Source organism: Stegodyphus dumicola, chromosome 2 (assembly GCF_044657685.1).
Source record: "Stegodyphus dumicola isolate Sdum_Otavi_A_Nest chromosome 2, ASM4465768v1".
In the NCBI taxonomy this organism is placed as follows: domain Eukaryota; kingdom Metazoa; phylum Arthropoda; class Arachnida; order Araneae; family Eresidae; genus Stegodyphus; species Stegodyphus dumicola.
In genome coordinates this window covers 272191254-272204837 of record NC_140769.1, presented here as the reverse complement: position 1 = coordinate 272204837, position 13584 = coordinate 272191254, and the positions used below count along the sequence as shown (strand labels likewise).

Below are 13584 nucleotides of genomic sequence, written 5' to 3'. Positions count from 1 at the left end.
AATGTCGACTTTCACCGGAGAATGTCAACTTTCACCAAATACATCGATGAAAGATCGAATATTTCTTTACATTCTTGTACATTCGGACCCTCACCGGTGCATGTCGACAATCACAGATATGCTCTGGTGTAGGTTGAAAAGAGAGGAGTATATGTACACGCTGCCATTCCAAAAGGAAGTGTTCCACAAATAAATGCAGTTGTAAAAGCAAGGGCCTCTTGTGCAATTCAAAGTGTCATAATAGTTTAAGTTGTTGCAATAAATAAGATTTAAATCACCCTAGGTGTACCCAGACCGGGTGTAATTTGGTAAGTTTATAACTTCTATTATTTTCCTTTCTCATTTTGAATGTACTGTGTATTTTAAGTTCTTATGTTCTTAAGTTCTTATTTTGAGTTTCAAGTGCGTTTTTTCGCGAATGAATTACGGAGAAGGAAATATAATATTCTTATATGTTCAACATTCACCATTAGTACATGGTGAATGTCGACATTCACCGGTGTAAGTCAGAAATAAGAGTATTTGGAAAATATTTGGGACATACACCAAGCGACTATGTGAATGTTGACATTCACCGGTGAAAGTCGACATTCTCCAGATTTCGGTGTTTCACCGTAACATATATACAAGGCCCCCCCACTACCATTGACGATGTATTAGTCTTCTTTCACGAAAGTACGAAATAAGAATTCTCATAAAATTATTATGAAGAAAATAATGTTGTGGAATTTCGAAGTGAACAAATGAAGAAATTCAACTTAAAATTCAACAGAAAAATATAAAATTTTTTGCTGACCAGTTCTATTAAAGCGTTGTTGTTACCGCTAGTCTTTCATTGGAAGTTGCCGTTTTCTTACAACTTCATTGGAGGCGTGAAGAAATCTGTTCCATATCAAACCATTCTTTTTACAGTCAAGTGCTTCCTCTTCAAAGTATAATTACTACAACTTTCACTGAAAGTGTTAGCTATGAAAGCAGTGATTTGATAATGTTAGATTGAGTTTCAACGAAACTGCAGTCTGCAATAAATTTCAAGTTCTTGTGCCAATTTTTTAATTCAATATCTTGAATTATTTTCTCTTACGAATTCATATTTTGAATACTACACTCATGTCCATAAATTAAGGATAATTCGGAGTCACGCGGAAATCGAACTCTAAAATAAATATATCACCTGTAAAATCACTACACACATCTTCAAGAATCATATGCAAATTTCAGGAAGTAACCAAATGACACCGATGGTACGTCACAATGACGAGAGTGTAAGAGAGTTATATATAAGGAATACAGGTAAAGAAGTAAAATTGTTCGCAGGCGCTTTATAAGCATTTCAGTGCAATAGCCGAATAGTTATGACACAGAGGACGCATTTGGATGATTTTTTACGTGGTAGAATTATCGGCCGTCTGAAATGTGGGCGTACCCAACTGGATGTATCAGACGAACTTTGAATTGGCCAGAGTGTCATCTCCAGGCTTTGGCAACGATTTCAAGATGATGGTAATGTTAGTAGACGTTACAGCACAGGTCGCCCCAGAGTTACAACGCCGAATGAGAACCGGTATTTGGCAGTTACTGCCAAAAGAAACAGGCGGAGCACAGCCTCAGACCTGTCTCGTCAGCTCTCTTCAGCACAATTTCAAGGCAGACAGTGTACAGACGCTTAGGGCAGATTGGTCTATATACTCGTAGACCTGTCAGATGCGTTCCACTTACTGCAACTGTCACCTGCGGTAAGCCTGGAGTAGAGACCATGTATTGTGGACACCGCAACAGTGGGCTTGTATGATGTTTTCCGACGAGTCCAGGTTTAGCTTGCAGTCTGATTCTCGCCGAACTTTCATATGGAGAGCTCCAGGTACCCGTTACCACCAAGAAAACATCATTGAACGACACCGTTACGGTGGCGCAGGAGTGCTCGTTTGGGATGGAATTATTCTGGGTTCCAGAACTGACCTGCATGTTTAAATTGGAACCATGACAAGCCAAATCTATCGGGACGTCATTCTGGAACAACAAGTACGTTTGTTTCGGGGCGCCATGGGCGCACAATTTGTGTTTATGGATGACAACGCCCGTCCTCACCGTGCAAACATCGTAAGCGAATGCCTTCAATCCGAGGATATAACCCGTATGGACTGGCCAGCATTCTCACCGGACTTGAATCCAGTAGAGCACGTGTGGGACATGCTTGGCCGACGAGTTGCAGCCCATCAACCTCCTCCTACATGTCTACCGGAACTTCGGAGGGCATTACTTTTTGAGTGGTGTAATATCCCCCATAATATGCCCCATGATCGATAATTTGATACTCAGCATGCCTTGGCGTTGTACGGACTGTATTGCATCGTCTGGGAGACATATAATGTATTAACAATCATTTCAACCATGTAATATTGGTTTTTTGTAAATAGGTTTTTTTTAATTTGCTCCAGGGAGAAAAAATCGCTAATTTTTTTTAATAATATCAAACATATAGCATCTTTTTATGCTCTTTACCTTTTGTTTAATAAATAAGCTTTACAAATAATTCAAATTTGTTTTGCTTCTAACTCTTCCTTTGCCTGATTTTGCATTATCCTTAATTTATGGACATGAGTGTATTTAACTTACTAAATGAGATTAAAGACAAATTTAGGTATTTAAGCTTGAAATGATTATTGATAATCATAAATCGTTTTAACGTCATTGTATTGAAATAATTGATATCAAATGTGACGTAAGTGTAAAGAGAAAGTCGTAATAACGATTTACATGTAATGAAGTTATATTTAATATCATCTGCCAAACAGTGTCTGCTATACTTATAGAGTGAAGAAATATGAAATATTGTAAAGAAAGAAAAGATTAGCAAACGTAGGGCAAATTTTATTAGTTTATTCCAAATATTAGTTTAGAACAAAATAATCAATAAGACCCATGGAACATCACTAACAGGTAACGGTAACGCTATTGTTCTTGAACAGTTGGCGATGCCAAACAGCAGCTTAATAAAAAAAAATCATTGCAGCAAAGTTTTGTGGGTTATTAGACTTTCCAGAGGAGTGCAAAAGTTAAACAGATTTTCATATTAATATAATTTACAAAAGTTAGCTTTTGGAGAAGGCATATAACGGGATATATTTGATTAAAGAATGCATTGATTGCCAACAGGTGTCCACTGGTTAAGAGAATAGAATTTATTATTATTGATCAGCGGATTTTCGGAATTTGGCACATTTTTATACATTTAACCCTCTTAAGGCTATCTTCAGGAGTTGTTTAGAATATCAATAATATCACTGAAAGTTGACTTGAGTGAATTTGTTTTTCGCATAAACGTCTCCAAAATTCTCTTTAACACGCATTATTCTTAAGACTATAAAACTTCAGGATATAAACGTTTTCCTTAAAAGTATATTAAAAATGGCATTTTGAATTTCTTTGTATAATCTTAGATTTGCTTTTACACTGGAACGTCTAAGACGCCGTGCAGAAATGTTCCACATCGACTCAAATCATACCATAAGATCCTCAAGATGTGAAAGTATAGGGCACGTGAGAAAAATCATTCAAACTAGGAATTTAAAGTATAAAAAGACACTTTATTGTAAAGGTAGCTCCGGGCACAACTGGAGAGGAGACAGAAAGGTTCATGTGATACGCGCCTTGCAAGAAAAATTCAACATTTAGAAGGGGATATGATCACTCCTGACTGCGATACAGGAATTAATACGTCTGTATGTGCTGAGGAGAAGACTGTCAAGGAACTTTTTTGAAAACGTTACCCATTCCTCTTTCAGTGCCATTTTCAGCTGCAGATGCGTTGCTGGGATTTGGTCACGTGTTGCACACGTCTTCCGAGGAGGTTCCATACGTGTTCTTTGGAATTTCTGTAGGTCAATCCATACGCTGGATATCATCCTCGCCAAGAGCTCTGCTACAGCTTTACTGTGCAAATATTTGTATTCCACGAAGAGGAAGCTTCTAGGCAAAAGAACCTCAGTACAATAGCGGACACCAGGTGATTGAATCTCTTTTAGAGATGTGGAGTTCAGTCCATCTACAAAACACGGCGCCTCCTAAAGAACTCCAACACCTCCCAAATGGTTCCTTTCGATGATTTTGGAGGACTGTTTGCATTTTGCCTTCTGTCTTCAGATGTGTATTCTTCTAGAATCGCTCGACAGACTAAATCAAATCTCATCCGTAAGCAGCACTCGCACTTCTGTTGTATTCATTTCCTGTGTTCCCGGCAGCACAGAAACCGGAGTGTTCGATGGGTAAGCATTAATGGCACACACCGTGCTGGTCGTCGTGTATATAGATCACATTTGTGCAGCCTCCTGGCGATGGTAAAACGTGGCCACGATAACCAGTTGCATGAGCCTTGATATTTTCCTCTGTTTGCTTCCTGTCCTCGCCATTAAGACAATATACCTGTCGTCCACCGTCGTTGTTGCTCGTGGACGAGCACTGCTAAACGCTCAAACAGCTTCCTAACTTTTGAAATGTTCCACAGGTCTGTGAAACGATGTTGCGACTGTATTTTTCCGCTACACGTTTTAGACTTCGTCCTTGTTCCAGCTTCCCAATAACACGATTTTGGGTAAAGTTATCCAGACCGATGTGTCCTGGATTGCTTGTTGGCCATATGACATGGTAGCAGCAACTCGACGTCGACGAAGCCGAACACCGTGCAAGAGTTTTAACGGATTTCCAAGCGTGCACCGCTCATACCAGCGGTTTTCAGACTAACGCGTACCATCTAAACAAAAATTGGAAACCTTTTGTACCACCACTACAAAGTACTACTACCACCACCACTCTTGCATAAAGCTCAGATCGCATAAATTTACGAGTGTTAGAGAAAAACCTCAATCAGGATGGTTGAGATTTTAATTTTTAAGGTTAAAAATACTTTGTTTCTTTGAGTACCACCTATTTATCGCTTGAGTACCACCGGTTGAGTACCCATGCTTTATACCATTCCCCTGAATCATATGCCATCATGTCCTATCGTACCGGTTACAAACCTATTTCCTGCTTGGTCTCTCGGTCCATTCTGTTGCCTTTTCCTACTTTTATGCTAATTTTTTTATGTTGTCTTCACGATTTGCTCACCGTTGGTTGTACAAAACACCTTACAAAGATGATTGGAAACGAATACGAAAAGCATATTGAGATAATCTGTTTTTATCATTCCACGGAGAATTCCTAGATAGCCGCTAGCCTAAACAAACGTTGTGGTCCATGGTCCAAAGGCTCAACTTGTAGATACATTGGTTATTTAGAAGATAGATAGATAAAAAATGAGCAATGCCCTCGCCGGGAATCGAACCATGGACCTCTCGCATACGCACCGAGGGTGCTGACCACTACACCACGAAGGCATGCTAAGAAGGCCGGAGATATACCTTATAAACTCAGACTAGTCCTCGAAGACTTAGAAGGTAGTTACCACCGATATAGCGCATAGGTCTGGAGGAAAATGTTATGAAAGCAAAAGGCACTTAAATTTCAGGATCGAAGAGAAATAAAATTTCCACTTTACTAGCTTCTTGATGCATTGCTCATGCAGCTTTGCTACATTTGATATATACTCTTTCGTCAGCATTATACTACAAGGCGTGGACTACAGAGGATGTTCACACATTTTTTAGACGATGTATATTGTATTCACAAAACTAAATTACATAAAATTCTTGTGTTTTAAATGTTCTATTTGACATCCCTTATTCTGAACTATCTATCGACACTGCAATTTCCAGGATAATAATGCCTTTTGAAGTGGCAGAAAAGGTATTCTATCCCCTTCCTCCCGAACAACTAACTTTCCAGAGTCCTGTTAGGGTTTTGGGACAACATTTGGATAATACAGTTTTTAAAAGTCCGAAAGCACAAAAATCCATAGGTGACACATCGAAAGATTTAGTAGGGATATCAGTGAAGGGTATGGCCTTGATACCAGTATTTTGTTCCATTTCTTTTAGGAAATTTACAGTTGATTTTGATGTGTGACTGCTAGCTTTGTCCTGATGGAGTCTCACAGATGGATGGCACTGTGGGTAAAGCGATGGTATTTCATTCAGAAAAATTGGCGATAAAATAGGTTCCTGATAGTATTTGGAGTTAATCTTGACATTTTTTTTGCACTCTCTTTATTTTTAACTTGCCATTATAAGAAAAACCAGCAACAATCATGAATTCCTTAGAAAAACTTTCTTTCGATTCTTTGAACCATGTACTTAAATTTTTTCCTCTCCTTTTATGATAATAAATGGCTCTTTTTTTGCTACGATCATTTAAATACACCCATGCTTCATCTATTGTGACAATTGTTTTCCATTTTTCTTTGGATAAGTGTTTCTCATATAGAATTCTGCAGCGTGTCCTGCGTTGAGCGATATGCTTTGGAAGAAGACGATGCACATTGCGTTTTTTCGCTTTCTTAAGATTTAAATCAACGTTTATCATTTTATTTACAGTGGACACCGAGCATTTTAATGATTTTGTAACTGTCCTTTCACTAGGGAGATTTTCTTTTAACATTAAACAACGTACCTTTCCAATAGTCGAAGATGTCCGTTTTTTTCCTTGGATACTTGTTTGGAGTTTTTGTCCCACTTGAGGCTCTAATTTGACGTTTTTTCCTTTCTTGTTGATGATATTACCTATCGACGCTTTAGATATCACAAAACCATGACTCTCACATCGTTTTTGGATAACGGAGTATGCATATTTCTCTTCGGAAAGAGCGTAAATGTAGCCTTCGAACCACAGTTTTGTTAAATTCACTATTTTGAATAAAAACAAAACTTTCAAGCCACAGACGATAATTTTGACTTTTAAAAACATAGCAATTACTTCTTTTGCAGCAAACGATTTTTTATTACCGCTTACCAAAATCGGCTAAAAAATGTGCGAACAGCCTCTGTATAATGTGTTTTTTACCAGTTAGAAATTATTATCCAGAATTATTTAATGCTGGTCAAATCGATAAATAAATACAATTGTTTCTTTGCTATAAATTCAACAAGTATGAACCGCTGAAAGGTTTTTAAACATCCAAGGCATATCTGATAAAGACACGTACAACACGTATCAAACGTTGACTCCTTAATTAGTTCACTTTTTTATACTTTTCAGGTGACCTTCACGTGCAGTCCTGGATTGCCATGCGATCTCATACTGACGTCACTAGCTACTAATGGAATAGGGATGTGTAAAGGGTCGTCTCTAGTGTTGGTATTCTATTAAATTTTCAATGCTAATCTTTTATTTCATAATTAGGAGTAAACCGTAATAAATTAACTTTTTAATAGCAATATAAGCTCAAAGACAAGGAAATTAAATATGAAGCCAGATAAAATTTTCAGATTTTCAGAGGGGGTTATCTTTTTTATGCCCCCCCCATTTTCTCAAGAAGTTTTGAGGGCAGTTTGGAACTAACATGAACACTTTCCCTTATATTTAAGTCAGTGGTAGGCTGTTCCAAAAGAAAGTGCCTATTTTTGTGAAATCAAAATACTTAAAAAATACAAGTCTGTTATGTTTAGGATGTTTCAAATATGCTAAAGGTTTACTAAATTTATTTTTGTATGTAAAGGTGTTCCAAGATATTTATTTTATGTTCCAGAATTTAGTATCTATTTTGGCTCATTTAAAAAAAAATATCTTTACTTTTGAAATTCCATTATAATTACGAGGGTAAGTTGAAAAATAAGTTTCCCCTGTCGACTGTGGTCAGAGTTGTGTATGAAAGTCAAAAAATAGAATGAGACATTAAAGATATGACATACCTTTATTTTTCCACATAGGTACCAAGTACATTGAGACATTTGCCATATCGCTTGATAAGCTTCAAAAAGCCCTCCAGGAAAAAATCAGGGCTTTGCATATGGAAGAAGCGTTGACCGGGTTGTTTCACTTCAGTATTGCTTCCAAAGCGCCTTTCCCCGAGATTTTTCTTCAAAGCCGGAATCAGATGGAAGTCGCTCGGTGCGAGATCAGGACTGTATGGCGGATGGTGTAGGCGCTCCCAACCAAGAGTTGAAATATGGTTTTGAGTTGCCGTCGCCGATTGTGGTCTGGCATTGTCATCCAACAGCAGAACGACAGATGTGAGAAGGCCAGGCCGCTTTTTCCGAATCGCCTCTTTCAGTTTGTGAATAATGTTGGGTGAAAAGCTCCTGTCAATAGCTATTGCTTTTAAATAATTTAGTTCTTCATCAAGATGAACAATAGCTATTGACAGGGGCTTTTCACCCAACATTATTAATCAAGCAGTTAAAAAATTCTCATCTCAACACACTAAAAGGCACACTCTTGTTTTAGGAGATTATAAAAATTCTGTTGTCATTCCTTTCTTTCCATCAATTAGCTATATAATAAGTTGCACATATTTTGCAGAAATTTAACTTTCGGGTTCTTTATTCCTCCATCAATAAAATTCCGAGTTCCATACTCAAAGACCCCATTCCGGATATGAATTCCTGGGGTATTTATAGGATTCCTTGCCAGTGTGGTTTAATTTACATTGGCCAAACTAAGAGAGCCGTAAAATTTCGCGTCAAGGAACATGAGGTGTATGTTAGAAAAAAGGAAACACAGAAGTCTTCTGTTGCTCAACATTGTTGGTCCGAAAATCACACTTTCAATTTTTCTGCTGCCAAAATTATTCAAAAAACCTCTTCCATTGGAGAACTGGATTTCCTAGAGGCATTTCACATTCAAAAAAATCTGTCTCTTCTTGTTAACGATCCTAATTCCAATCCATCTTTGCCTTTGGCCTTTAAAGAAATATAATGTTTTAGTTCTGGTTTCACCAGCAGATGGCGACACTTTCTTATTCTTGTCCATGCTTTCTTATCTTATCTAATCATTATTTCCTATCTTGTTCATTTGCGGTTTTGCAGCTGAGGATGGTGGTTCGGTAAAACCATCGAAACTAGTCCTGCGAAATTTTTGTAAACATAACGCTGAATTTTGTTGTTTGACTTCTGAATTAATGAACTGCATTAGTTTAAAAACTGAAAATTAGGAAAATTGATGTATCGCAAATTTTACTAAAAAATTACTAAAAAAATTAGTAATTTTTAATCGAGAGAATATATAATTGCATTACAAATTTTTAGAAGCATTTCACTTTCGTAAAAATCTTTCAGTTTTGGTTAACGATCCCAATTCCAATCGATCTTTATGTTCAACTTTAAGGAAATTACTTCACAATAGTTTTCGTTTCTCGTCAATAGATGACGCCAGTAATATGACTTCCTTTACCTTATCACTGGCTTTTCTGAAGCTGAAGAAGAAGGTTCTACAGGGTGTTCCACTCAAAATAGGCCCCGGGAAAAGTGTGATAGAAATATTATAACAGAAGGAAATGAAGCCAAATTTTTACATACCATGCTTTTATGTTTGAGAAATGAAAGTGCATTGGAAGAAATGCTGGAAGTGACCTGTATACACAGTTAAACACTGTCTTGCTTTTCGTGTATGTAGATTACATGTGGTAGAGTGATGAAGCGTGGTTCCACTTGTCAGGATAACGTGAACTAGCGAAACACACGTTTATAGAGTAGTGACAACTAGCATGCAGCCGTAGATACATTTCTAGGCACACCTGCAAAAAGCTAGAGTTTTTATTCAACATTTTCTAAGATATACATGAATTTACATATTGGCGCTTTTTTAAAATTTCACTAAGCGATAATAACGCCAAATGTGGTTTACGCACTTTGTTAAAATTATTTGAAAGTATGAATGATGACGTTTTTTACTCTCGTCTGCAAGGGAAAAAAATCTGATGTGTGCAGCACATGACTTCCTTGTACAGAATATTAAATACAAGCATTTTTTCTTGCATTTCATTTAAATTATTGGATGGAATTAAATCTACTTCGCCGACAGCGCATAAACCACAATAGAATAAATGCATTCTTTAAAATTCACTCTAGTATTTGTTTACCATAGCGACACTCTGGCGCTAGATTCACTTAACAGTATTAATAATTATATAACAGTTAACTTATATAATAATTATATAACGGAAACTAAGTTAACTGTTATATAATCCAATAATTATATAACAGTTAACGTATATATTTCGTTCATATTATAACTCATAATGCACAAAATTTATATCATTTAAAGAATAAAATTATCTAATCGTTGCCACATGTTCTATTCAAATACTATAATAAAGCTATAATGATTTATAAAAGAAATTAAGCAAACAAAACAAAAAAGAAACATTTTTTCACATAAATTGAGTATTTCTCATTTAATTAACTCAGTTCTCACTTCGCGAGAAGGCAAAAATACATAAAAACTCAAAATATCTGCATTAAAAATTACGAAGTAAATCTTAAACGCTTATTTCCTCGAAAAAATTCCACAAAGGATTAAGCATGATTTAAATAATAAATGAAGGCGTTATCTCTGTTGTTGCGAAGCTAAGTTTCTCTAGATTGGCAACAAATCCGCTACTCAGCTGTTTCAAATGTAAACAAGAAAATGGCCGCCATCAAATTAGGCTTAGCGGCATTGAAACAACTTTAAAATTGTTGATAATTCTAAAAATATTGCATACAGATTTACTGAAGGCATAAAACCCTTAACCGGAAGATAAAATCAACATAATTCAATCATTTTTAAAGCAAAAAATATACAATTTACAAACATATAAGAGTAAAGAAACTGAGATCACTGAGCCGGGTAACAGAGTGGATATATTTATAAATATATTTATATACGTTTGGTGCAGCCGATTGAAACCAAAATACGAGGTGCACATTTACATGTTATAGCAGTCCTATATATAATATTTAAACGCTCTGAGGCTACTCGTTTTTGAGTTATGCGAGATACGTACATACGTTCGTACAGACACCACGAAAAATTCTCTTCGGAATTAATTTTAAAGCAGTTTTATAATTTTTTTTGAAGGAAAAGAGTCTTTTATTCTGTCCTTACGTACAGATATCACGCAAAAACATCGTTAAATTGCATTCGATAGCGGTCAAAATGGATATTTTCGTTGAAATATGCTGCCTGAAAATTTTCGCGATTACAATACTTCCTTTTTACTTCGTACAAGGAAGTAAAAAGGAAAGGAAAATAGGTTGGTTTAAATTAAGAAGTTCGCCAAGTGAATTATTCTTGGCGCAAACGAAAAATATGTGCCAAGTTGAATTTTTGAATTTCGCATCAAATTTTACAAAATTTAGTATTTAGGAAAAATTTGAGTCGTAGAATCGAAATATGGAAATAAATTGGCATGTCATTTCAGAAAAAAGTCCGATTTGCTGTCAAAATATGTCTATAAGAACCAGTGGCGGGTCTTGGCTAAAATTAGTGGTGGGGCTGTTACAAAATAATTCACCCTTTGTTTTAAAATTGTCTAAAAGGAAACAAACATGTATAAAAGGAAAATTTATTTTGAAACTTCATGAAATCTTACAAGGAAAAAATTAAACATTTCTTAATGACTTTAACCAAATTGTTACAGTTCAATCTTTGTCTAATCATTTAAAAATGAAATCCATTCTTCTTGTTTTAATTTGAACGAAAAGATCAGTAATTTTCTCCTTGATCTCTGGATAACAACTGAGGAAATTTTTCTTTATTGAAAGCAATACAAGCGCATTTAGTCTGCCCAAATTCTTAGTGCTTCTTAGAAAAGTTTTCATTCTTTTCAGAGTTGAAAAACAGCGTTCTGCCTCTGATGTAGTCCTGGGAACTCTCAATAGAATTTTTATCAGTTTCATAATTTCACTAATAACATCATCTAGATTATTTTCGAAGATAAAGTTCAGTAGCTCAATTAATTTGCAGTATTCATGGATATCAGACCTACAATAAAACACTTTTAGTTCAGTTTCAAGCTTTTCTTTGTCAATCATTGGATATGCTTCAGTGGACAGTTACTATTTCTTCTGTAGAATGTTGTTTCCTAAGACTAGCGAAGCATTTCTTGTTTAACAATTTAGCAGCTGCTAAGTGTTTAGTGGAAGAATATCTGTGCATTATATCAATACATAGTTATAAAGTCACATATTTCCTTAGCTTTTGCCATCAAGGTCTTTGAAAAATTCTCGCAGTACTTTGAGTTTCTTAATTCTAAAATAGCAGTTTTGAAATTTGTTATATATTCGTTAACTTTAAACGTACTAATTTCTGGATTGCATTTAGTTATATATTATTTCAACATGGGGCATCTGATAAAAAAGCTGTAACCAAAACTTGAAATTATCATCATTTAGATATTTTAAAATTCTCGTTGCTTTTGCAATAGGAACAGTTGTTTCATTTCTTGTTGTTGTTCTGCATTTGATATTCATTGAATTTCAATAAGGCAATTTTAAAGGTTGCGAATTTTCATGAACTCTGTTTATGGTCTGTATGATGAAGTTCCACCTTGTGGAGGAATACTACACACGAAGTTCCACCTTGTGGAGGAATACTATACTCTATAAGTAAAGAGAGTAAAAAGAAATCACGTTTCCAACAACATGCCAGAATTTCGGCACTGCACAAGCGACAATGCTCTTTTCTCTGCCTGGCTCGCGTGCTGCTTTCTGTCTGCGCATGCGCAGAACAGCCAACACTACGTCACTGGAACTGTGAAGCGCGCAGTTCCAAACAAAGACTTTTGTACCTTTTTCACAAAGTGGTAGAAGGCTACTGACATGAAGCTTAAGGATTATGTATTGTAAAAGTATAAGGAAAGAATTAAAGACTAAAATGCACACTGTATTAAATATTAAAAATAATACAGTCAAAAGTCGTTAATTCGGACACCCATAATCCGGAATGATCTATAATTCGGACCTCAAAGCTAAAATCTTTCTGCGCATGCGCCGCGTTGACGCATGCTCATAGGCGTTTTACGCGTGTGCACAAGACATTTACGACTGCGCATATGCGTCTGCGCAAGCGCAGAATACGTTTTCGCGTGCGCGTTTAATGTATAACAGACGGTATAAGCTAAAATTATCTAATTATCTATTTCAGTTAATGTTGATGATTGCGTTGTTCCTTAATCTTCGAATTGGATCCGGCTTATTATTTTTTGCAGACTGTAAGAGCAATTTTATAAAAGTAAACTTGAACTTTCGATTATGTCAAATAGAATTTCCGATGCTGGAGCTCCCAAAGGATCTAGAAAACGAAAGTATGTTTCGATGTCCATCAAACAAAAAACGAATTGCTACAAAAAATGGATAAAGGTATATCCTTTGTTTATCTAACCGTTCCGAAATCTGTTTATCAATTTCACGCTGCTCTGCGCGGGCGGGGAACGTCGCGGCGCGCAATGAACTGGAAGTTGATCTGTCAGCACTATCGTTATCTTCAGGGCAGATGTTTTTATTTTATTCGGCTTATAATTCCTTACTAAATGTACTATTTAATCTCGATGTGCTCCGTCTTTGATATGATTTAAATCAAATTCCTCGTCATTATAAATATCACGAATACAAATCAAATAGTTTTCTGGTTGCAATTTTCTAATTTCGGCTATGCGTAAGGTATGCTTTACGCATGCGCGCGTTGAAAGAAATGTTTAATAAAGTAAACAAATAAATATTAAGCTTCTTT

The 13584-nt window shown here is 36.0% G+C and overlaps 1 protein-coding gene across 2 annotated transcripts in view; it reads left to right on the top strand.

Annotated features, from left to right (window-relative positions):
* LOC118192998 (uncharacterized) overlaps nucleotides 1-13584 on the top strand; it is a 263491-nt gene that overhangs the window by 83425 nt on the left and 166482 nt on the right. For both annotated transcript variants that reach the window (XM_085812154.1, XM_035364028.2), the window contains exon 4: nucleotides 7132-7226. In XM_085812154.1, the coding sequence (XP_085668280.1) occupies nucleotides 7132-7226 (95 nt within the window). The remainder of the gene's footprint in view (nucleotides 1-7131; nucleotides 7227-13584) is intronic.